Source organism: Musca autumnalis, unplaced genomic scaffold, assembly GCF_047663935.1.
Source record: "Musca autumnalis isolate F117 unplaced genomic scaffold, ASM4766393v1 scaffold_2, whole genome shotgun sequence".
In the NCBI taxonomy this organism is placed as follows: Eukaryota; Metazoa; Arthropoda; class Insecta; order Diptera; family Muscidae; genus Musca; species Musca autumnalis.
The window spans coordinates 177,270,757-177,297,151 of record NW_027411755.1 but is presented as its reverse complement, the minus strand read 5'-3'; the positions used below and the strand labels follow the sequence as shown (position 1 = coordinate 177,297,151).

The following is a 26,395-nucleotide window of genomic DNA, read 5'->3' as shown; positions in this document are numbered from 1 at the left end:
TGAAGAGAACCAATCTTATTATTGGCGGGTTCACCCCAACGCTGTTTTGGAGTGGCTAATATAAAATTTGATATAATTTATGGAAATTTCGTTCATTCGCGGGGATACAATGCCACTCAAACGATTTTTGAACAGCAACCACTGACTTTTACCGACTTCTCAACACATAGTGCTATCAGTGCCACCTTAGCTTCTAGTTTACTAAAAATCCTGAAAATATTTGAAATTCCAAACCTTTTTTCATTCATTCTCTTTCAGATTATATTCCATAATAGCACCGAACACACTTAGACCCAATTCACAGTATCATGTAGCCGTAAGTATACACAAATCCCCGGAACCAGTGCGGGTTAAGCTGGGCATTATTGGTAGTTCGTACAGTGATTTTAAAACAGCTGAGGTACGACCGTTCTCAACGGAGACGGTGCATTTTGATGTGAGTATTGAACCCCCGCCCTCTCACATCTCGTTATACATTAGCTAAATGACCTCATCACCTTTATAATTTCAGATACCAGATTTGAAGAGTGATCGTTATAATCTAACGGCAGAAGGTCTATCGGGTATTCGCTTTACAAATGAAACGCAGCTCCATTTCGATCCGCATCAGTTTACGGTTCTGGTGCAAACTGATAAAGCCATTTACAAGCCAGAGGATATAGTCCATTATAGGGTTCTTCTAATGGATGCCAATTTAAAGCCAGCCAATAATTATGGACGTGTTCACATCACGATACGTGATAGTGGTGATAACATCATTCGCAATTATCGTGATGTTAAGCTAACCAGCGGTGTATTTTCGAATGATTTGAAACTTTCCGATTATCCGAAATTTGGTGAATGGTCCGTCGAGGTGGAAATTATGCAAGAGGTGTACAAACGTACCTTCGAAGTTATTGAATATATTTTACCGAAATTTGTTGTCGATATTGATACGGATAAACATGTCATCTATAAGGATGGTAAAATAAGGGCCACCGTTAAAGCTTAGTAAGTTGAAAGGAGGGAGGAGACTCAAATACGTTCTTATTATATATGATGTATTGTTGTTGTTTTTATTTTTAGCTATGATTTTGGTAAACCAATTGTTGGCGAGGCCACCCTCTCCATATATCCCACATTCTTTGGTTCCCTGCAACCATTTGTCAACGATTTAATTACCCGCAAAGTTGTACCCATCGATGGTAGTGCCTATTTTGAATTCGATATTCGTGATGAGCTGAAACTAAAGGAAGACTATGAACGTGAATATTTGTTGGATGCCTTGGTCGAAGAGGCCTCAACAAGTTCGGTACAAAACTTTTCAACTGTGATTACGGTTCATTTGGATCCATATCGTGTCGAGGCTACTCGTTTGCCTAGTAACTATATACCCGGTGTACCCTTTGAAGTTGCGGTAAGTTAGCTCGGCAGTTCTTAAAAATATGAATTTCTGGTCTCTGAGTCCAACATCTTGACGACATATACTATATATCATGTGAGCCCCTCTACTTTTGAGCCTCCCTATTCTGAAGTAGATGGCCTTAAAGCTCTTCCTCTCTACAGTAGATGACCTTTGAGCCCATCTACTCTGAAATAGATCACCTTGACGCCCTACCACTCTGGAGTATACGGCCTTTGAGCTCTGAAAGCGCTCCAAAGTAGATGACCTTAAAGCCCTTTCACTCTAAAGTAGATATTCTTAAAGCCCTTTGAGCCCATCTAGTCTGAAGGAAATGGTCTGAAGTAGACGACCTTTAAACCTTCTTCCACTCTACAGTATACGGCCTTTGAGACATTCTACCCTAAAGTAGATGATCTTAGAGCCCTTCCCTTCTGAAGTAGGTTGCCTAAAAGCCCTTCAACTGTGAAGTATATAGTCTTTGAGCCCATCTTTTCCTAAATATATGGTCTTAAAGCCTTTCCAATTTGAACACGATGGCCTTAAAGCCCTCCCTCTCTACAGTTGATGGCCTTAAAGTCCTTCCACTCTGAAGTGGACGACCATTGAGGCCATCTACTTTGTAGTAGATGGGCTTTGAGATTGACTTGGAACCCATCTATTCACAAGTAGATGGCCTTTGAACCAATCTACTCTCAAGTGTATCCCCTCTGAGCGCATCTACTTTACAGTAGATGGAATTTGAGCCTATCTATTCCGTTGTAGTTGACTTTAAGGCCCTTCCACTCTGAAGTGGATGGTCGCCCTTCAACTCTGAACTAGATGATTTTTGAACGCATCTACTCTGAAGTAGATAGCCTTCCTTTGAGCCCATCACTCTACAGTTCTTTTGATGTGCGGGTAGCAGAAAGAACGTTACGTGACACCATTACTGCTGCAGCCGCTCGCCATATACCTACTGGTTGAATACCCGAAGTGAGACCAAACTTCCCAGCAGATGCGACGGAATTAGCAAATGAGCGTGATGAGCTTCATTGTGCCAACCCCAGAGATCCCAGAGTCAATAAGCTGGCACTGGAAGTTAACAGGTTGGTCGGTGAGCATTAACGCAACAAGTGGTTAAATCATCTGAAGAGTTGCAACATTGGAGCCGAAATAAGTGAATTGTGGGCAAAGGTTAAGTCAATCTCGAACTCTGGAAAGAAAGGAAGAACCTCAGTCACGTTTGGCGACGTTACGCTGACTGATCCCAAGAGCTGCGGAAGTTATTTCAATCGAAAGAGAAGAGTACTACGTCGCATTAAATCTCTTCCTGCCTAGGATGAACCACCACAATTTACAATGGATGATGTTGCGAATGAAGTGACGCTACCATCAAAAGTATCTCACTAAAGTTCTCAACCACCCACATCGTTCCCCAAGTCTGGAAAATGGGCAGGGTGATCTCGTTATTGAAGCCAGGCAAAGATGCCAGCAAAGGTGAATCGTAGAGGCCAATTTCGATGTTATCGCCCTTGGTAAACACCCTTGAGTCTCTAGTCCTCCGCAGCGTCAGAAACATATATCCAATTGCAGATCATCAGCATGGGTTTCGCAAGCTGTACAGCACGACAACAGCGCTGTATGTCATTTTCACACATATTAGCTCTGTTCCTTTACGTTCAAGAATCTTCAAGTTTTACTACTTTTTACTCGAAAAGCGTTCCTTTACTTCAGACACAACACAATTCATATGGGAGCAGTTTACAACTTTTACTACTTGTGCCGGTTTTACCATTTTCAGAAGTAAAGGAACAGACCAATTAGTCGCTGAATCAACCACAGCAAGCCGTGTCATAGAACAGTGATGTTGACGCTTAACTTGTCAAAAGCCTTTGATACTGTCAGACACTCCAAGCTGTTTCAGAACATCGAGCAGACAACTATCCTCTTCTGTATTCCGCCCTCCACCCCAGACGGCATTGAGATCGTAATGTATGCGCATATTTATACAATATTGGCGTCAGGTACCTTCCCTGATGTCATTTGTAAAAGGCTGAAGTCCTATACCACCTTTTTCCACGCGACGAATATGCAAATATCGTCCAGAAAATCAATGAACGCTCTATTCACCACATAGACGACAGAGGTGAGAACATAGTTGATGGTATCAGAATTCCCACTAGAAACTACCTTGTTACCCACATACAACGCGATAGGGCGGTCTGTGGTAAGCCATGCGGCGCCAGTTTGGTCCGCGAATCTATGAGGCACGCGATGGAAAAATATTCAAACCTGTCAGAATGCCCCCCTGAGAACTGCAACAGAGTGTCTCATCATGTTTTCACTCGGCCATCTACATGAGGAGACAAATATGCTTCCGGTACAACAACACAATGGCATGCTTTCATTGCAGTACTTGCTCGGGTGTTACCGTGAGAACCATCCTAATCACCATATGGTTGATTCCATCGAAACAGCCACATTCCTAGAACAGGAGATAGACCCAAAGCCAGATTAAGCAGAAGAATGAACTTACGAACATATAATAAATAGTTGGCCTATGATCCGATTTAATTTGTGATAGATTACTTCTGAGCCTTCCTACTCAATGGTAGATTACCTTTGAGTTCCTCTGCTCGACCATATATGGCCTCTGAGCACATAATTCGACCATTGATGGCCTCAGGGCACATCTACTCGAAGATGGATTGTCTCTGAGCCTATCTTACTTACGTAGGTGGCTCTGCTTGCGCACAGAACATTTGTTCCATAAGCCGAAGTAAGGATAGATTTCCATTTTCCCCGATCTCTTGCAATCTCTTCCCACTTCGTGGGAATACCACGATCTTCAATATCATCTTTCACCTGTTCTTTCGATCGAAGTTTTGGCCTACCAGCTTTTCGTTTACCGCCTTGTGGCTCATATGCATACGCCTTTTTAGCGGGGGAATCATCGTTCATTCTTATGATATGACCAAGCCCACGCAATCGTTGTAACTCAATACGCTTAACTAGCCTATCTAGTTGACTATATATGGTCTCTGGGTTCATCTACTCAGCGAGGCATGGCCTCAAACCCATCTACTCAACGATAGCTGGCCTCTAAACCCATCTACTCGACAATAGAGGGCCTCTACACCCATCTAATCGACGACAGATGGCCCCTGATCCCATCAACTCGATAATAGGTGGTCTCAGAGCCCATCTAATCGACGGTCGATATCTTCTGCCCATTTACTCGATAATAGGTGGTTTCTGATCACATCTGCTCGATGATAATTGCAGTCTGGAGTCATCTACTTTACTATATATGGCTTCAGAGCCATCTACTCGATTATAGATGTCCCTGGACTCATAAACTTTACGATAGATGACCTCAGAGGCCATCTACTCCACTTTAGATAGTCTCTAATCATTTACTCGATTATATATTGGTTTTGACTCAACTACTCTGCAATAGATGGCACCTAGAGTCATATGCTTTACAATGGTCGCTATTCGATGATAGATGCGGCCTGAGATTATCTACTCTACAATATATGGCATCAGAATCCATCTACTCGATCATAGATATCCTCTGTAAATGTACTCGATGATATATGTGTTCTGAGCCACTCGATAGATGTCGCCTGCAGTCATCTACTTTACTATAGATGGCATCAGAGCCCATCTACTCGACGATAGATAGTCTCTGCCCATTTACGCAATGATATATGGGATCTGAACCCATCAACTTTACGATAGATGGCTCTTAGCCCATCTAATCGAGAATAGATGGCCTATTAACCCATTTAATCGACGAGATTTTTTCTGAGGCGATCTACTCGACGACAGATCCCGTTTGGAATCATTGACTTTAGGATAAATTGTTTGAGATACCATCTACTTGACGATAGATGCCTCTAGACTCATCTTCTCGACGATAAATAGCCTCAGAGCCCATCTACTCAACGATAGATAGTTTTTGCGCATTAACTCGATGATAGATTGGTTCTGAGCCCATCTACTCCACAGTAGATGCCCCTGGAGTCATATACTTTACGATAGATGGCATCTGAGCCCATTTGTTCGATTAAAGATAGCTTCTACTCGGTGACAGATGACCTCAGAGGTCATATACTCGATGACAAATGCGCTCAGAGCCCATCTACTCGACGATATATTCCCCTGGGCTCATCTACTTTACGATAGATGGCATCAGAGCGCATCTACTTGACATTAAATTCCTCAGGACTCATCTACTTTACGATAGATGGCCATTAAATTCCTCAGGACTCATCTACTTTACGATAGATGGCCTCAGAGTCTATCTAATCTACGATAGATAGCCTTTGCCCATTTACTCGATAATAAATGTTTTCTGAGTCTATCTACTCGGCGGTATATGCCGCGTTAAGTTATCTGTTTTACGATAGATGGTCTCAGAGCCCAACTACTTGACGATAAATGCCCCTGGGCTCATCAACTTTACGTTATGGCCTAAGAGCCCAACTAATCGACTATACATTGCCTCTAAACCCATTTACTCGATGATAGATGTTCTTTCAGTCTTTCTACTCGACTATAGATGGTCATTGAGCCCATCTACTTTTTAGTAAATGTAGTAAATGGACTTTGAGCTTACATACTCTGTATGTTAGATGAACTCTGATTTCATCTACCTGATCGGTTTGCTTTCCGTCAATAACTATTTTTTCTTCATTCCAGGCTAAAGTAGTACGCAATGATGGTGCTATGATGAAGGACTTCAAGACTGATCTAACCGCTTATTTAACCAATGTCTATGGCAGTAGCGAAATGTATAATAAAACCACCTATACCTTGGATGGTCGCGGCGAATTGAAAATGAAATTCACAGTGCCTTTGGGTGATAAAGATGATTATCACTCGGTTATAGTAAGTTTCAAAAACTTTCTTTCTTTCAAACTTTACATCATAATAATGAGTTCCCTGTATTTTAGGTTGATTACCAAGGCATAATAACAGATATTGGTAAAATACCGCGCAAACATTTGCACAGTAAAAATTTCATTACCGCCAAAGTTCTGAATGAAAAGTAAGTTGTGATGATTGGTCCAATCACCAATCAGTTCGAATTTTGGTAATTTCTATTTCAATTTTAGGCCCCTGATAAACCAGGAAGTCTCCATAACCGTGCGCTGCAGTGAACCAATGAAATATTTCATATATCAAATAGTCGGACGTGGTGATATTCTGCTGTCGCGAGCTGTTGATGTAAGAAAGTTGAATGCTTTTTAAATATACTTCGTATTCATGTTTCTCTTATGCCTCTCTCTCGGTCGATTTAGGTCAATGATAATACCTTCCACACCTTCAAATTCCTTGCCACATTTGCCATGATGCCTCGTGCCAAATTGTTGGTATATCTGGTGATAAACGGCGAATTTGTTTATGATGAACAAGTTATCGAATTTGAAGAGAATCTATTGAATAATGTACAAATTGAAGCACCCCTAAGGGTACCACCTGGTCAAGATATTGACATAACCATTACTTCGAAACCATATAATTATATTGGTCTCATGGTTGTCGATCAAAATGCCATTAATATTCGGAAAGGTAAGTTGCGAGAAATTTCAAACGGACATCTAACACACTTGAAAAGGGTCTTCCGTTGATCCCAACATCATCGAGCCCACATTGTCGTTGATATATGGGCCCTGAAGCAATTTATTCGTTGTATTTTGGTTTCTGGGTCCAGCTACCCAATGGTAAATGGCTCAGAGGTTATTCATTATAGGATAGATGAGCTCAGAGCAGCGATGCTCAAATATTTTATGCATTAACCTCTCTGAGAGTGTCTTTCCCTTGCTAAACAACGGTAAATGAGAATGAAGAGATCGTATGTTGCTGTTGTACATCCGTTAACGTGTATAAACGAGCATAGCCGGTTCAGAGTCATCTATCCTATAATGAATGACATCTGAGTCCACTTACTCGATGATTGAAGACCTCTGAACCCACCAGTCGATGAAAGATGTTCTCTGAGACCATGTGGTTGTTTTCAGTAGTCTCCATCCTTCTATAGAGCAGTGTTCACCAGCAACAACAAATTCAACCGCTGCGTTTGTGTTGGGCACACACACGAGATTACCTATCCTCTCTAGATAAACATCGTGTGCGTTAATTCATTGCTAAAACAAAGAAGATGATCGGTGGTGAGAGCAACGTTTAAACCAGTGTTAATCACCACTGGGCTCGCGAGCCGTGTCTGTGTGAACACACACAATCTCAATTGTGGTGAGTTTGAACGTTACTCTCACCACCGATCATCTTCTTTGTTTTAGCAATAAATCAAGGCACACGATGTTTATCTAGAGAGGGATAGATAATCTCGTGTGTGTGCCCAACACAAACGCAGCGGTTGAATTTGTTGTTGCTGGTGAACACTGGTTTAAACTCGCCACAATTGAGATTGTGTGTGTTCACACAGACACGGCTCGCAAGCCCAGTGGTGATTAACACTGCTATAGAGCTTGTACTCTAATTACTGTTTGTATTTCTTTACCCTCTTTCTTTTCGCTCTCTTACAGGGAATGATCTCTCAACTACAAGTCTAATGAGAGCCCTCAATCAATATGAACTGAACGATATAAATACCCCAATCGGCTCACCCGGCAAAGAATCTGGTGTCATTACAATGTCCAATGCCGATTTCATAATTGAAAAGGAGCCGGAAACTACCCCAGCCCTACAGAGAGGAGGCAGCAGCTACAACGAAGATGATCATAAATTAACGACCATACGTAAAACAGATATTGGGCCAGCTCATGCGATTGAATTCAATACTTTAGCTCCAGGCAAGGGTCGTTATGCCTTTTCCTATACACCGAAACCATTTTGGCACAATCCACGCATCCATGTTATGCATCCTCCAGCTGATACATGGCTTTTTATGAATGTCACCGCTAGCAGTGAAGGTCGTACAACTGTACATCGGCGTTTACCACCCTCAATGACCTCATGGGTTGTGTCAGCATTTGCCTTGGATCCTGTACAGGGTATTGGTATAACGAATCCCGTGAAGAAAATGCAAACCTATAAGGAATTTTATATTACCACTGAGTTGCCGTATTCTGTGAGACTGGGTAAGTTGAAGCTAAGAGGGGGTTTCAACTAGAGATGGGCGCGTGTCACGATCGTGTCACTAACAACAACAACTAAGTACTTTTGTGACGGTAAAGTATTAAACACGTTTGTTATTGTTGTTGTAGCAGCATACGTTTGATGCTGAATTGGCAGCCGCTGGCCAATCCTGTACAAAGAACCCGCTGCCAAGGGATTGTTGTTGTAGCAGCATAGAAACCTATGTAGAAGCATGGATTGCTGGGTTGGCAGCCGCTGGTCAAAACACTATGGTTTCGAATCAATCCGGCAAAAAAGAAGCCGATGCCGTGGGATTGGCCATGGGACTGTTGTTTAGTGTCACGATCGTGACACGCGCCCCTCTCTTATTTCAACTATAATGACTATTTTTGTTGTTTGTTTTTTTTTTTCTTTGAAAACCAGGTGAAACTTTGGCCCTACCATTTGTTGTATTCAATAACAAAGATTCTGATTTGGATGTTGATGTGACGCTGTATAATACCAATCAGGAATTTGATTTTCCCCAGGTGGATAATAAGTCGCAACCTAAACCAAGTAAGTTATCTTAAATCTCAAATGTAATTCCAAAATTAACCTCAAATTTTATAATTTGCAGAAGTTGAACTGTATAGCCGCCGCACGGTGCGTGTCTTGGCCAAAACCTCAAAATCGGTATCATTCATTGTAACACCCAAACGTGTGGGTCCATTGCTGGTAAAAGCTGTGGCCTCAAATCAATTGGCTGGCGATACCGTAGAATCCACGCTACTGGTAGAACATCCAGGTGCTACAGAGATTGTAAATAAAGGCTTCCTTTTCGAAATGGGTTCCAGTACTCAACGTAAGGCTAATGTTAGCATTAACATACCTCGCAATGCCATACCAAACTCGGCTAAAATTGAAATATCCGCTGTGGGAGACGTGGTTGGCAGTGTTTTGGGTAATTTGGAAAATCTAATTCGTGTACCCTCCGGATGTGGTGAACAAACCATGATACAATTTATGCCGAACTTAATGGTGCTGAAATATTTACAGGTAAGTAAGATACTCATTCAAATACCACGACCTGTGAATCTAAATTCCCATTTCTTCTATAGCGTACCCGCCAACTGAACACACCTCTGGAAATGCGCATTAAAAATAATCTGCAATTAGGCTATCAACGCCTGCTCTATTATCGTCACAAGAATGGTGGTTTCAGTGCCTTTGGCCTATCGGAAGAGAAATCATCAACATGGCTAACCGCATATGTGGCTAAGGCATTCCGTTTAGCTTCGGAATTTGTGCAAATTGATGAACATGTTATACGCTCGGCATTGGAATATGTCGTGTCACGTCAGACCACCGATGGAGGTTTCACGGAAAGTGGTGATCTCTTTGAACAATTCGATGATGATGGCCTAAGTTTAGGTGCCTTTGTTACCTTGGCTTTAATGGAGAATATGGTAAGGAATTGAATTTGATATTGATTCAGAAATTTCAAAGGATAAATGCCTCTGCTATATCGGAATATTTGTTTTGATGTTCTCATTCGAACTTAGAATACATTTTTTTTAATGGATCGATATTTTTATACCCTGCACCATAGTATGAAGGGTATATTAAGCTTTGTTTTTCTATTTTTAACGCATTGAAATAATGATTTGCGACCCTATAAAATATTCTTGATCAGGGTAAACATCGGAGTCTCTCTAGCCTAATCCGTCGATTTTTATCACTCTAGCGTCCACAATAATAGGGCTGGAACACTATATTTACACACTCGAGTGTATTTTTTTCATGGGCAGGTCAAATGCGAAGATAGGCTAAATCGCCCAACGTTTTAGTATAGCTCCCCATATAACTGTACCTCCCAATTTTCTGTATTTTCCGGATTTTATCTACATTTTTGACCGAAATGTCTGTAACTTGACACTTGAGATTGCCAGTGGTCACAAAACTTCTCCACCAACAATTGTCGATATTGGTTCATGTTTTGATATAGCCCTCATGTAACCGTACCTCCCGATTTTCGGTATTATGAGGATTTTAAAAATAATTTTTAACCAAACTAGCTGTGCTTTGACATTTGAGGTTCCCAGTGGCCTGCAACAGAAATTGTCAATATAGGTGCATGTTTTGGTATAGCCCACATATAACGGAACCAGCCGATTTTAGGTGTTTTGAGGAGTTCAGCTACATTTGTTGGCCGAACTATCTGTAATTTGTCATTTGAGGTTCCCAGTGGTCACAAAGCGTCTCCACCAATTACAAACATTGATCCACACTTTGATGCAGGCCTGATTGAAGACATTTTTAGTTGCATTTTCTGAACTAATTTAGGTATTTGCGGTATCCGTGGTCATAAAATATCATCACCTAAAATTGTGGACAAGAAAGAATACTAATTATTCCATTTTAGTTCATAATATTTTATGGTGAAGAGTATAAGAAGTTCGGCCTTAACGAATACGACAGCAATAGCCATATAACTGTCGTGGAAATCCCCACTAAAGAGGATGTTCACTAGAACTGAGTATGAGCATTGCTAAGCTCACCACATAGAACAAGAAGCTGTCAGGCGCAAGTTCATAATGAAACCGACACGACTATATAAAGAAAACTTCCTTCACTTCCTCAAAAACGACAAAGAGGAAAAGATCTCCTGAAGAGTAGAAAGAACACTGCGAAGCCGCTAAAGAAAAAAAGGTTTCCGACTCCAAATGTTTCAGTCAAACTTCGTCAAGAACAACGCAAACGAAACTGTTCCAAGATTGGCAGTAGGCGACACAGTGAGCTCAAACATGAAAAAGGTGAGACTGGCCGTTGAGTTGTCTGAAGAACCTCGGGGATTTTTAGGGGAAATCTCGGAACCTTCAGAAGAGGAAGATGTACTTATAGACCAGTAAAGAGCCACCGCAATCTTCCGCCAGATGAAGGGAGAGTTGATTGTATTCTAACCGGTATGCAAACTATGACGCTTTCTGGGAGTTAATCAGCATCATCACAAATCCTAGGGAATGTGGCAAACTTAATCTAGTGAGGAAAGATGAAATCCCTTGCCTGACTGAAGCGGCGGTGTACGTCAAAGCAGCAACAACAAACTCGAGACGTAACGCATGCTCGAAATCTGTGAAATACAAATAAGATTTTGGATGTAAATGACACTCTCCTTGTTGTTGTAACAGCATATTATATGATTGTATGTTCACTCTGGCTCTCCAGCTCTAGAAGTGTGGCTACTTCGATTGCAACCACAAAACTACTGGAGGTGGACCTACACCATTACTGGAGCTATTAAAAGCACACCCCAGGCGGCGCTGAATGCTGTTTTAAATATCCAACCTCTGGATATTTTTCATGCAAACGTTCTACAGCGGTTGAGTAGTCAGCTAGTGCTTGGAAACAGAGGGGGTGAGACCGATTACATCTTACCAACTCTTGACTTCACTATACGTGACGTTTTAATACCCGATAGGGATGAATGGGTTCAGTGCAGACCAATTCCTGATAGCCTATCTATCTTCACTGATGGGTCGAAGATGGAAGATGGCACGGGCGCTGGTGTGTACTCTGATGAACTAAACATTAGCTACTCGTTTAAACTTAATGACAACTGTAGTGTTTCCAGGCAGAGGTCTTTGCAATATTGAAGGCCTTAGAGGCACTAGTGAGAAGAACGGACTTAGCAAACAGGGCAGTCACTATTTACGTAGACAGCCAGGCAGCGCTAAAAGCATTAGGGTCTTTCACTATTAAGTCTAGGATCGTTCGAGATTGTAGGTCTATCTTGGAAACCTGTGGTATGTCAGTAAGATTTTGTTGGGTACCTTGTTACTGTGGTGTTGAGGGTAAAGGGATTGTGGATGAACAGGCGAGGCGGGGCTCACAATCAACCAACATGCAAGTGGAGGTTGGTGTGAAACCTCCGCTTGGTTACTTCATGGATAAACTCACCAGGTTCTACGTTGAGAAAACCAAAAGAATTTGGCTAGATGCTCCTGGATGTCAGGTTGCTAAGTCAATCTGGCCGGTAATCTCGGCGCGTAGAACTGTTTCCCTTCTCTCGTTGTGCAAGTCGGAGATCAGAGTTGTTGTCGGGATCATTACTGGTCACTGCAACATTAGATCTTCAACTACAACCAATAAACACACATCAATTTTTCAACACTTTAAACACCCAGGATGATCACAATGGACCACAAGGTCTCCGAGTGGAGTGACTGCCACCTATAGCAGCTGCGCGTCCTATAACCTAACCTACACCATGTAGGCAGATGACCTCCCCCTATAGGAATTTAGATGACTGCACCATTCCGAACGTTGTTGAGGGATGTATTCCGAAGACCGCATTCACGATAGTTGTTTATGGCATCTGCGACTGCATCTCTCTGAATGCTATACAAACCTGATTGATAGGCTCGCTGATCTAAATGTTCTCTCTTGTAACGTTGGAGCTCTCTTTCAAAAACTTGAACCACCATATGGTGATTAGGATGTCCCTCACGGTAACACCTAAGCAAGTACTGCAACGAGAGCATGCCATTTTGTTGCTGGGTGGGAATAATCTTTGTCTCCTTATGTAAATGGTCCCCTAAAGACATGAGGAGACACCCTGTTACAGTTCTCAGGGCGGCATTCTGACAGGTGTGAATATATTTTTCATCGCGTTGTTCTTATATTCGCAGACAAAAATAGTGTCGCATAGCTTACCACCGGCCATCCTATCGCGTCAACCAGGTTTCTTTGTCTGCACCCAAAGTGCTGTACGCTAGGGTCTTAATGACATTATTCCTACATCTTAGCTTGTCGCATCTAACTGTGGGGTAGTTTGTGGTCAGTTTTCTGCTACAGTCGACCATGACATCCAACTCTGTTCTCATCTCTGCAGTCCACGTGGTGAACAGAGTGGAGATTTCAGCGTAGATTTCATATTCCTCTGGTGAAAATAGGTGGTAAGATCGATCAAATAGGAGTTCAGGGGCCCAATTATGTGAGTCGATATCGAGTTTTTTCGAACCGAGTACCCAAAGTTGGTATGATAACATTCGGTATCGAGTAAAATTATCGAGTTATCGATCAATTTTCTGCGAGACATTTCTCGTTGCTACATTACCAATCGTAAACAAGCAAAAGGAAAGAAAATGCAAGAAAAGTAATGTGCAAATTGAATCTTGCTTTCGTTTATGCAAAAAAACAGATAAATTTTAAACAAAAAGCGATTATGGCAGAATTCATGTCCCAACACCCATCTTTGGCCAAAGGAAAATTTAGTTGTCCAGAAGCTCGGGCATATTCAAATCGTTTATGGGAGCAACTTGCAACTAAATTAAATGCCGCGGGGCCCCCACAGACCTAAAAGGAAATCATTCCCTACAGTATATTGGAAACCGCCACTTCCCAAAAGGGACAACGTTGCTGCCAACTGCAAAATTGGGGGGACAGATTTTGAACTTTGGCACGAAAATTCCAAACAAGAAAGTACATAACGGAAAGCCTCTTTTGTCAGCCTGAATCTCTGTAGAAATCTGCGAAGACATATAATAGGCATAAGTTGAATATACGGACTGGATTCGGATCGATGATAAAAAAATTTTCGGTTTGAAGGAAAATTTTGTTCGCGTTAGCCGAGATTTGTTCATGTCCATAGGAGAAAGTCTTAAATCCCCGGCCTAGGGCCGGCTATATATGAAAAAAATCGATTTCAGCTAACATATCGTCAAAACCAAGGGATTTTTTGTAGTTTCGGAGCCTATATCTCGGGACGTATGGACTTCCTGGCCATGATATATATATTGGCGTAATCAGCATTGCAAGACCTATCTGTGGTAAAAATATTAGGTCGATCCGAATCCAGTCCAAACATTCATCCTGCTCCAAAGGTTCACTGTGTGAACGAATTTGTTTACGAATTAAATTAATGTTGTCTTCGTCAGAAGAAGATAACAAGAATAACACAGATGGATCCATTTTATTATTTTATGTTCATTTTTTATCAATTTTTTATAGTATATTGTATTCTGCTTGTTGAGCCCTTTCATTTGATAAAACCTGCGTTATCCGCCATTTTGTAGCCGCGGCCATCTTGAATTTATAATGATAGTGAATAAACATAATTGTATTGCCACCAAAATCCAAAGTGTATACAAAATTTCAGATTAATCGGTTGACAGGAAGAGTGTGAAATTTGAATTACTAAATTTGACCCAAGAATAAATAATAAAACAAACGGGGTGAGCTAAATAAAACCATTTAAAAATTGCGCCAACCAAGAATGTTTCTAATAATTCTGCCAAAACAACCGTACGTTTATTAAGGTAGATGCATTAGCAATATGTCACAACAATTTAAAAAAGGATTTCCAAACATTAATAATGTTCTTATTTTCTTACCACAACTTTATTCCGAAATTATTATTCAAAGTATTTTTCAAAAAGTTTCACAAAAATTTACATTTTTCATTCATAATAATGCTTTTTTTCGTTTTTGTTTTAAAATAAATACTTTTTCGGCATCTACCTATAATTATGTTCCTTAAAGAAAATATAGGCTTTCACAGTTCGATTACCGGTTTTCACAGTTCGATTACCGGTTACTATCGACAAAATCGATAACAATGCTTAAACGTTTTCGATCGAGACTTATAATGCCGTTTCTTTATCGTGTCGAAAACAAATTCACGAGTAATTTCTCGATCGAATCGACTCACATAATTAGGCCCCAGTCTTTTACAATGACATTCGTAATAATCTCAATGCCATCTGGACGAGATAGAATGCAGGAAAGGTAGAGGTTAAACAGTTCCGGATATAACACTTCACCTTGGGGAACTTCCTGTTTCACTCTATGGAGTTTCGACTAGCGTCCCCACATCTTCTCGAGTTGCTCAAACAGCGAGGAGTGCTTGAGAGTATACAAGGTTTTTATATGTTGGGCGCCACCAACACTGTTTTAACACATGGCTTATTCCGGTTAAGTCTTCCACTAATATGTGTAGAGACGGTGTGCAGTGCTATTGTAGTGCTGTGCGGCCTTATGACCATGCTCATGATCGGCAACGGGATGGATATTTCAGATAATTCGATTAAAATGACTTGCGCACATCTTCGGATAAGTCAGTCACCACGTGACTGAGCTCCAATCTTCCTTCTTTCCAAGGTTCGAGAGTGACTTAACCGTTGCCCAGAATTCACTAATTCCGGCTCCAGTATTGCAACTCTTCACATGATCTAGCCAATTGTTCTGCTTGTGCACTTCGACCAACTTATTAACTTCAAAAGTCACCTCCCTAACTCTGGGTTCACTAGGATTGGAGCGACGAAGCCCATCGCCCTCATTTGCTGATCCCGCCGCCTCTTCTGTGGAATTTGATCTCAATTCGGATACAAACTCTGGGATCAATCGGGTTGGGCCTCTGCTGGGAAATTATGTCTCACTTTGAACATTCGACCAGCAGGTATATAATGAACGGCCGCAGCTATAATGGTGTACCGGAACATCCTTTCAGCTACCTGAACATCAGAAGTCTTGGGCAGTTCCTTTCTGCTGTGATTGGTGAACTCTCTGGAACTAGGCCAATTAGCTCTCCTATGATTGAAGAACGCGCGACATTCAGATGTTCGTATTCTGAACCGCCGCTACCATCATATTCTTCCAACTCATGAAGTCCACTATTTCCTCGTTGGGGTGACTGCGGGGGATGCTCGTATTCTGATGACTCACAAGGGGTTGTATTCTCGCAGCATGCCGCAACATAGTCCCTGGAATAGCCCCTTACTCGGACGAGTTCAGAGCAACCCCTGACAAGCACCCACTTCCGACATCTATTGCATCTTATCGAAGTTTGAGTGTGGTGAATGCTGATGTGTCAAACTTACCACAACCAAATTGGTCCAAATTGGGTTTCCTCCTCTAGAGACTTTATCGACCATACAGGTTGCGATCTCCTGCCTGGAGAATAAGTGGGTACTCTTGATGAATCATGATTTACTGTGTTGAGACTTGAGACTTCGTGAAGGCCAAAAAAAGTTCAACAGCAGTCGGTTTGCCGTGAAGGAAATTCATGGCGAAACGGTCTGTGGCTGACAAATTTCCATGTGCTGTCCTGTAGATTGGAGTTGTCACTAATCAGTATTGTCAGAATGTGTGCAGGGCGATAGGACCTATGAAGGCAATACCCATCTACAAGGGATCTTCTTCATAGGCAAAGTCGCTGTAAACACCTTTCCGCAAAGTTGCCATTGATGTTACTGTGTTGACAAGGAAGTTCAAAGACTCCTTGTTTTAACAGCAGATGACCTTGAAGGGCGGAGCTACCGAACTGTGTATGTTTCTGAGGCCTTATAACACAATGTCTCTCAGACGGTCATCGTTCAATTACTGATTATCCCCTCAGGATCAACTCTATCGATGATTGCCACTCGAAAAATCGTATGGGGACATGGGCCTTGCGCTGCGTAGGTGCGGTGGCACCTGCCTTAAGGGACTGTGACTGACCAACATTCCTTATGCTGCCCTGGATACTGGTGTTGTGTCTACTGAGTATTTTCAAATGCGTCAGGAACAACGGGCGCGATGAGACCTACGCTGACAATACCCTTCTGCAAGAGATATCCTTCATAGGTACAGTAGCTAACACCCTTCTCAAAAGTTACGAGAAATACCTACTGTTTTGATAAGGAAGTCAAATAACTCTTTGTTTTCGCAGCAAATAAATCCACCGAGAACACAATGCCTCCCTTCAGGATAATCTCGTCGCTGACTGCCACTCGAAGATCGTCTGGGACCATTACCCTAGCAGTGCTCTTGGATCGAGTTTGGGTATCTTGATCTCGAATGTTGCTCATCCGTTTACCTAACCCTCTTCAGTGTCATGGTTGGTGGTGGAGATACGGTTTTCTTCAGATTCGCACACTTAGAAATTGAGGTCTATGCTTCCTCTCCGGGCCCTTCAACTTCTAGATCATCAGATATATATGGCAGGAAAGGTGCTACCAAACAGTGTACGTTCGTCAAACTCAGGATTAGCTATGTCGATTTTTGATACTATAAGGTAATCAGGGACCGTTTGCCATGCAATACCAAGATAACGGGTTTGGCTCTTGATGTTTGGTGTCTTGGTGTCTCTTGGTATTCGGGTGTTGTTACTCCGTTGACCTAAAAGTCTTCAGTGTGGTGGTTGGTGGTGGAGGTACGGTCGATGCATAATGATATATCATCAGGCTTAGTCCAAGTAATTCGTTTAATCTGGAGGGATATAACATATTTATCCAATATAGAAATTGGGGGCAACGTGGGGGTGGCACTGCGGTTGCTGTTAGGGAAGGGATCAGGTGTGAACGCATAGCCTTATCATCTGGTCTTATTGAGTCCTGTGCGGCGAGATTATGTCTCCCTTTACCTTCGCCCACAGGAAACACTTTAGGTTCAGGACATGAATAATGTTCTGAATTTGTATGATCATGGAGAGGTTCTCATTGGAGCCGACCTTAATTCCAAGCATCCCTCTTGGGGAGGTACCTCTAGGAACACCAGCGGAGGCATTTTGGACAAATTACTTCTGAATGTCCAGTTCTGATATACCAACGAGGCCGAATGGGACATTAGGCTCATTTCTGGACATGTTTCTCCACACACCAGGACTCCCTCTGGTTGGTGGCGGAAGCACTTCTAGGGATTTTGATTTTGAATCAGACCACCGAGGAGTTCAACTTCAAATAGATATGGGAAATGTTGCGAGACAAGGAAGGGAAGAGTTTCTTAACTTTGACCGCATTAACGTCGGTAGATTTAGGCGCCATATTCGGGAGGGCCTAGATATATGTCAACTGCCTGCGGATAGGAACGTTTCTGTCGAAGAAGTAGACAGATGTGTGGATGACCTTTCGAATGTTTTCCGAAGGGCCGTCGACACATCTGTCCTCAAGCAAAAAGTTCGGGATAGGACTCTTGGGGACCTTCCTCCAAGAAGCCTCAGGTTCATACGTGCCCTTCGTGCAGATATCCGTAACAAGATCGGTTGAAGAACTACCTAGCTAGAGTCAGGTTCGACGGCAAAATTTTCAAAAGGGCTGCCGGCCTTGGAGGTAAATATCCGATCGAACAGTTGGTTGATGATTCAGGGAGTATTATAACTGACGATTACCAAAAAGCCGAAGCTATAGCGGATTATATCCAGGGTACAGTGCGTGCCGATGGTGGGCCGGTCGATAGCTTCGCAAGTGGCCCAGTTAATCGGGTCCCTGGGGAGTTTGATACCTCCAGTAGCTCTGTTAATGGGGCTGCGGAGGGGATCAACGATCGGCCCCCTTTGGTAACCTTCACCCCGGCATTCTCTGCGGATGGAGATTCGGTGGACAATGACTCTCGTTGGAATGAAGGAGGTTTCCTGCGGGTCAATAATGTGGGTCGGGCCTGAACCGGAAGGCCAGCTCAGAAGTCGACAGGACTTGATAAAATTCCTGACATTGCTTTGAAAAAGGCAGATGAGGTGTTATCTGGATTCCTGACAATCCTTTTCAATCACTGCCTCAACCTGGGATACTTCCCTAAAGCGTGGAAAGAGGCCATGTTGGTCCCCATTTACAAAAGGGGATCATCCCCTGACACTGGTCAGGGGGCATTTATAGGCCAATATCTATATTGTCGGCATTTGGCAAACTTTTTTAATCTTTCATTCTTGAACGACTCAAACTTCTGGTTGAAGACAAATGGATGTTAAAGGATAACCAATTTAGGTTCAGGGCGGGTCTTTCAACTGTCCACGCCTTGACAGCCTTTTCATCATATGTGGTCCATAGATCTGTTGAAGAACTTTTCTCTCAAACTCACCACCAAATGTTGTCTTCCTGATCTACTTACCACTAAAGACTAATTTAAAAACATTTCTTAACTTTCCAGAACACCTATCCGGAATACAATAACAATGTGAATAAAGCTTTGGATTACATTACCAAAGGTTTGGATGGATCCACTAATCTCCACGCCATGGCAATTGGTACCTATGTTCTGTCGAAAGCCAATCACAATGCCAAGGTGGTTTTCTTGCAACGATTGGATTCGATGGCTGTCAATGAAGGTAAACGAAGCTCCAAAAATATTAAATAATATGTTATTTTTCACAACAAATAATTTTCCTCCACAGATGGTTTAAAATGGTGGAACAAAACCGCTCCACCCACCGAGGCCATGTCACCCTGGTACAATCATACACGTAGCGTTAATGTTGAAATCACCTCATATGCTGTACTAACCCTATTGGAAAATGCTTTAATTGGTGATGCCTTGCCCGCCGTGAAATGGTTAATGAATCAACGTAATGATTTGGGAGGTTTTGTTAGTTCGCAGGACTCTGTAGTGGGTTTACAGGCTCTAGTGGCATTTGCTGAACGCTTTTCAAGTCAAGCTAATAATCTACAGTTGGCTTTTACATATGGTTCCAATGCTGAGACGGTGATAAATGTCAATGCTGAAAATTCGTTGGTTCTGCAAACAATAGAGGTAAGAGAGAGAATGCGCATTCCTAAATGAGATTTAATTAATGGTTGAGTTTTGTTTCCAGCTACCAAATAATTTGAAAAATCTCACAGTATCTGCCACTGGTAATGGTTTGGCCTTAGCACAGGTCACCTATCGTTATAATACCAATGTCACAAGTGCTTGGCCACGTTTTGTCTTGGATCCCACTGTCAATCGAAATTCTCATTCGGATTATTTACATTTGTCTGCATGTGCCAGGTATGGATTTCGGTTTGTTATGAATCGTATGGCGATTTTAATGAAAATCTGTTTCTTTTTTTATAGTTTTATACCTGCCGAGGGTGATGCCAATCGTTCGAATATGGCTGTCATGGAAATCTACTTGCCAAGTGGTTTTGTTGTCGATACGGATACGTTGCCGACTTTGGAATCAAGCGAAAGAATAAAGGTAAGAATTGGGATGGAAAACTCACATCAGAGTCCGTGAAGGTAGAAAAACAATGAAAGGCGAAGTAACGATACCGAGTTAATCAGAAGCCCAACAACTCAATACTCATACTTTGGGATATCTAATTGGGCTAATTTCAAACTCTAATTTTTCCACCAAAAAGGATTAGATAGTGAGCTTTGCCGAAAATACTTTAATGACTCATGAATCAGATCTACAAGCTACAACATCTGAAGCTTGCGAACATACAATCATGTTGGACGTATTCACATTCACAAATCCGAATACGTACAATAGCTATTTAATTCGACTAAAGGTTGACAAGGAATCCTGGTTCTCGTAGCAGGGCTAATGATGCAGAAGGCGGTGGTTTAATTTTGAGCATATGACCCTTTCGGTCGTCTGCTTTAGAGTAGATAGCCCTTTGGGTCGTCTACTGTAGAGTTGACGACCCTGTTGAGTTGTCTATTGTAGAGTAGATGGCCCTTTGCGTCGTCGTTTTGATAATCGTTCCTAAGAGGGTTGGTGTCTTTTTATTCCCATGTCCCCTTTGTGTCGTCTACTGTAGAGTAGACGGCCCTTTGCGTCGTCTACTCTAGAGTAAATGGCCTTTTGTGCCATCTACTATAAAGTAGATGGTCCTTTGGGTCGTCTACCGTGGAGTAGATGAGCGTTTGGGACGTCTACTGTAGAGTAGATGGACTCTTCTGCCGTCTACTATAAAGTGGATTGTCCGTTGGGTAATCTACCGTGGAGTAGATGGCCTTTTAGGTCGTCTACTGTAGAGTAGATGGCCCTTTGGATCGTCTAGTGAAGAGTAGATGGTCTTTTGTGTCGCCTACTGAAGAGTAGATGGCCCTTTGTGTCGTCTACTGTAGAGTAGATGGCCTTTTGTGCCGTCTACTATAAAGTAGATGGTCCATTGGGTCATATACCGTGGAGTAGATGACCTTTTGGGTCGTCTACTGTAGAGTAGATGACCTTTTGGGTCGTCTACTGTAGAGTAGATGGCCCTTTGGGTCGTCTACTGTAGAGTAGATGGCCCTTTGGGTCGTCTACTGTAGAGTAGATGGCCCTTTGAGTCGTCTACTGTAGAGTAGATGAGCCCTTGGGGTCGTCTACTATAGAGTAGATGGCCCTTGGGGTCGTCTACTATAGAGTAGATGGCCCTTTGGGTCGTCTACTATAGAGTACATGACCATTTAGGTCGTCTACTGTAGAGTAGATAGCCCTTTGGGTCGTCTACTATAGACTAGATGGCCCTTTGGGTCGTGTACTATATATGAGATGGTCCTTTAGGCCGTCTACTATAGAGCAGATGGTCCTTTGGGTCGTCTACTATAGAGTACATGACCATTTAGGTCGTCTACTGTAGAGTAGATAGCCCTTTGGGTCGTCTACTATAGACTAGATGGCCCTTTGGGTCGTGTACTATATATGAGATGGTCCTTTAGGCCGTCTACTATAGTGTAGATGGCCCATTGGGTCGTCTACTATAGAATAGATGACCCTTTGGGTCGTCTACTGAAGAGTAGATGGCCCTTTGGGTCGTCTACTGAAGAGTATATTGCCCTTTGGGTCGTCTACTGAGAAGTAGATGGCCCTTTGGGTCGTCTACTGAAGAGTAGATGGCCCTGGGAGTAGATGACTTTTGGCGTCTTCCTTTGGCCTTGGGGTCGTCTACTATAGAGTAGATAGCCCTTGGGGTCGTGTACTATAGAGTAGATAGCCCTTGGGGTCGTCTACTATAGAGTAGATGGCCCTTGGGGTCGTCTACTATAGAGTAGATGGCCCTTGGGGTCGTCTACTATAGAGTAGATGGCCCTTGGGGTCGTCTACTATAGAGTAGATGGCCCTTGGGGTCGTCTACTATAGAGTAGATGGCCCTTGGGGTCGTCTACTATAGAGTAGATGGCCCTTGGGGTCGTCTACTATAGAGTAGATGGCCCTTGGGGTCGTCTACTATAGAGTAGATGGCCCTTGGGGTCGTCTACTATAGAGTAGATGGCCCTTGGGGTCGTCTACTATAGAGTAGATGGCCCTTGGGGTCGTCTACTATAGAGTGGATGGCCCTTGGGGTCGTCTACTATAGAGTAGATGGCCCTTGGGGTCGTCTACTATAGAGTAGATGGCCCTTGGGGTCGTCTACTATAGAGTAGATGGCCCTTGGGGTCGTCTACTATAGAGTAGATGGCCCTTGGGGTCGTCTACTATAGAGTAGATGGCCCTTGGGGTCGTCTACTATAGAGTAGATGGCCCTTGGGGTCGTCTACTATAGAGTAGATGGCCCTTGGGGTCGTCTACTATAGAGTAGATGGCCCTTGGGGTCGTCTCCTATAGAGTAGATGGCCCTTGGGGTCGTCTACTATAGAGTAGATGGCCCTTGGGGTCGTCTACTATAGAGTAGATGGCCCTTGGGGTCGTCTACTATAGAGTAAATGGCCTTTTGTGCCGTCTACTATAAAGTAGATGGTCCTTTGTGCCGTCTACTATAAAGTAGATGGTCCTTTGGGTCGTCTACCGTGGAGTAGATGAGCCTTTGGGTCGTCTACTGTAGAGTACATGGCCTTGGGGTAGTCTACTATAGAGTAAATAGCCCTTTGAGTCGTCCTTCAACCTAGTCCTCTTCAGTGTTGTGGACCTTGAAGGAGGCATTGTCTTCTTTGGATCCACACTCTTTGGGGCTGAGGCCTATTTTGAGTCAGTGCTTGGTATATTTGGGTGGCCCTTTGGGTCCTCTATTGTAGATTACATGGTCCGTTGGGTCGCCTGTTGTAGAGTAGATGACCTTTTGTGTCGAGTAGATGGCCCGCAGATTAGATGACCCTTTGTGTTGTCTACTGTGGAGTAGACGACCCTCTGGGTCGTCTAGTATAGAGTATATGGCCCTTTGGGTCTTCCTCTTAATAGAATATGGCTCTTTGGGTCGTCTACTATAGAGTAGATGGTCATTTGGGTCGTCTACTGTAGTAATAACCCATTGGGACTTCTCCTGAGAGTATATGGCCCTTGAATCATCTACGGTAGACTAGATAGTGCCTAGCATCATCTGCGGTGGAATTGATGGTCCTTTGGATCAACGTACTTTGGGGTTGAGGCCTAAGTCAGAATTCCCAACATGTAGGACATAAGTCATTGGTATGTTCTAAACGAGATCCCTGTTTAACCAAAATTGTTCTCCTCTACACAACATAACCCCCACCTAGACATTCAGAAGATTTTTTAGAGCTAATCCATTTCTATGTTCATGTCTTACAGAAAGTTGAAACTCAAAAACGCAATACAGTTGTCATAATCTATTTTGATTATTTGGATCGTCGAGAAGTTTGTCCCACCCTGCATGCCTATAAAGTGGTAAAGGTGACCAATCATAGGCCAGTACCTGTTATTATGTATGATTATTATGATAACGGTAAGTCTAAAGCAAAAATGCTCACAAAACTTCAAAATAATTAATTAATATTTTTAATGTATTTTTTTCAAAATCAGTGCGTAGAGCCCGTCAGTTCTACAGAGCCCCCAAATCACAGATGTGTGACATCTGTGAACATGCCAATTGTGGCTCGTTGTGTGAAAAGGCTGAGAAACGTGAATCGCGGGGTCAAGACGGCAATGATTTGTTTGGAGCCGGTTTTAATAATGCAGCCACAAGTATAGCACCATCAATATACCGAGCAATTGTGACGATTTCCATTGTCTATGCGATTGCACGAAGAATAATTTTTTAAATTTATACAATTGCATATTTGTTATATTTTGTTTAACTATAAAAATTCGTTGAATAATGAAAAGAAAGCTTTAACATTAAAAAAATAATTTAATTAATACTCTTTTCTGCAATAAAAAACAATTAACAACAACGAAAATCGAAATTGTATAATACACCGCCTAACTATAGAATAAGTTTGTAAATTTATGTAAAATAGCTAATAATTATATAATAGTAATGTTAATAAATAATCTTAAAGACTAATGTTAATTAATATAACTAATATCTAGAATTAAGTTATAAGCATAATTTGACAAAAAAATATATATATTAAAAATAAGTAAAAAACACTAGAAGCCACCTAAACAACAAAAAAATGATTCTATGAATTTCTTGATTGGGCGCCACCGAATCACATTTTACGATGTACAAAGTTTCGACAAATCGTAAGTTATTATGCATATGAGTCAGTTTGGTTAATATTGACAGGATTTTTAATGCTTTTGGGCCACTATCTCAGGAAGTATGGACTTGCCCTTAAACAAGTGCATCTTCCTAATATGGGCCGCTACATTTACCGATAGTTGGGTAAACGGTGTTTTGGTATTTAATTCTCCTAGAACAAATTTAATGACGTTGTCGTGCTATTTCTGTGCTTGTGAAATACATCCCGGACCTGTATTGCATGCTGGGCAGATGTTTTGCACGGTGTTATTAATCCCTGCCCTATAGGAAATTAGACAGCTGCATCATCCCGAACGTTGTTGGTTCCGTGACGAGGACCATATTCACACGATAGTTGATTATAGCATCTACGACTGCATCTGTGTAGCGATTCTCTCTTGTAACACTGGACCTCTCTCTCTAGATTATTAAGATCCCTCCCGACATGCCTAGGTGGGGGGTTTCTATCCATCATATGGTGATTAGGATAACATTGCATTGCTGTACTGGAAGAATCTATGTGTCTTCATATAGATGGTCCACAGAAGATATGAGGAGGCACCCTGTTGCAGTTCTAAGGGCGACATTCTGACAAATTTTCCATCGCGTGGAACTTATATTAGCTGACAACACTGGCGCCGCATTGCTTACCACAGACCGACCTATTGCGTTATATGTGGTCCACAAGGTTTCTTTTCGCAAGTGCTGGTGGCTAGGAACTTGAGGACCTTCTCCCACATCTCAGCTTGTCGCAGATGGCTGTGGCTTGCGCGGACGACACAAACATGCTGTCGAATGTGACCCCTAGAATCTAGCAGTTCCAGCATTGGTATGGAGATACCGTCAGGGCCTAACGCTAACCTAATGACATTTCAATATATACCATTGTAAATTGTGGTGGTTCCACCTCAACAGGAATAGATCTGAGGCGACATAGTACTCTTCTATTTTTCCTGTCACTCCCGGTGTTCTCGACAAATTGCCTCTTCGAATCAGTCAGCGTATATCGCCCAACGCGACTGATGTCCTATCTTCCTTTTTTCCAGTGTTCGAGAGTTTCCCCACAATTCACTCTTGATTGGGCGCCACCGTTGTAATCCAAGACCCGTTTAACTTACCACAGACCAACCTATCGTGTTATATGTGGTAAACAAGGTGTCTTTGACTCCACACAAGTGCTGCCGGCTAAGTACTTGAGGACCTTGTTCCAACATCTCAGATTTTCAAAGATTTTTGTGGCATGTGTAGACGACGTGAACATGCTGTCAAATGTGACTCCTTGGGGTAGTTAGTGATCTGAATTCTGCTACCATCGACCATGACATTCAGCTCAGTGCTCATTTCCTCAGTCCATGTGGAGAACAAGTGGCCGTATATTTAGTGGCGGATATTTGCATATTCCTCGAGTCGAAAAAGCTGGTAATATCAGTCAAATAGGAGTTCAGCCTTTTACAAATGACATCAGTGAAAGTACCTAACGCCAATATCGTACAATCATCCGCATACCTTTCGATCTCTGGAGGGAGTGAAATACAGGGAAGCTAGAGGTTAAACAGTTGTGGAGATATCACTTTAGAGAACTCCCTGTTTCACTCTATTTGGATTCGACTTCTTGTCCCTGAATTCCACGTACTACTTGGATGGCCATATGCCGTGCTACATACGGAACACATGTTGATGATCGACAACTGGATGGCAATTTTTGATTCTGGGGAGAAGTTATTCACCTGTCTGTGCGATTCACCTTTACTGGTATCCTTGCATGACTTCAGTAGCATGACTTGCACAATGTGGTGGCTATCGACAGTTTGAGAACATTCGTAAGATACCTAACGCTTTGGATTATTGACCATTCATAATGACGCGT

The 26,395-nt window shown here is 42.4% G+C and overlaps 1 protein-coding gene across 4 annotated transcripts in view; it reads left to right on the top strand.

The window, feature by feature from the left end:
- The window catches only part of Tep3 (Thioester-containing protein 3), a 75,228-nt gene extending 50,880 nt beyond the window's left edge, over positions 1-24,348 (top strand). For all 4 annotated transcript variants that reach the window (XM_073970055.1, XM_073970056.1, XM_073970057.1 and 1 more), the window contains exons 3-19: positions 259-436; positions 512-990; positions 1,066-1,396; positions 6,071-6,259; positions 6,325-6,419; positions 6,487-6,598; positions 6,673-6,943; positions 7,918-8,472; positions 8,894-9,025; positions 9,087-9,505; positions 9,568-9,915; positions 19,349-19,526; positions 19,593-19,948; positions 20,010-20,185; positions 20,252-20,375; positions 23,634-23,787; positions 23,865-24,348. In XM_073970055.1, coding sequence (XP_073826156.1) covers positions 259-436; positions 512-990; positions 1,066-1,396; positions 6,071-6,259; positions 6,325-6,419; positions 6,487-6,598; positions 6,673-6,943; positions 7,918-8,472; positions 8,894-9,025; positions 9,087-9,505; positions 9,568-9,915; positions 19,349-19,526; positions 19,593-19,948; positions 20,010-20,185; positions 20,252-20,375; positions 23,634-23,787; positions 23,865-24,103 — 4,336 coding nt within the window. In that variant the 3' untranslated portion in view covers positions 24,104-24,348. The remainder of the gene's footprint in view (positions 1-258; positions 437-511; positions 991-1,065; positions 1,397-6,070; positions 6,260-6,324; positions 6,420-6,486; positions 6,599-6,672; positions 6,944-7,917; positions 8,473-8,893; positions 9,026-9,086; positions 9,506-9,567; positions 9,916-19,348; positions 19,527-19,592; positions 19,949-20,009; positions 20,186-20,251; positions 20,376-23,633; positions 23,788-23,864) is intronic.
- The last annotated feature ends 2,047 nt before the right edge of the window (positions 24,349-26,395 follow it).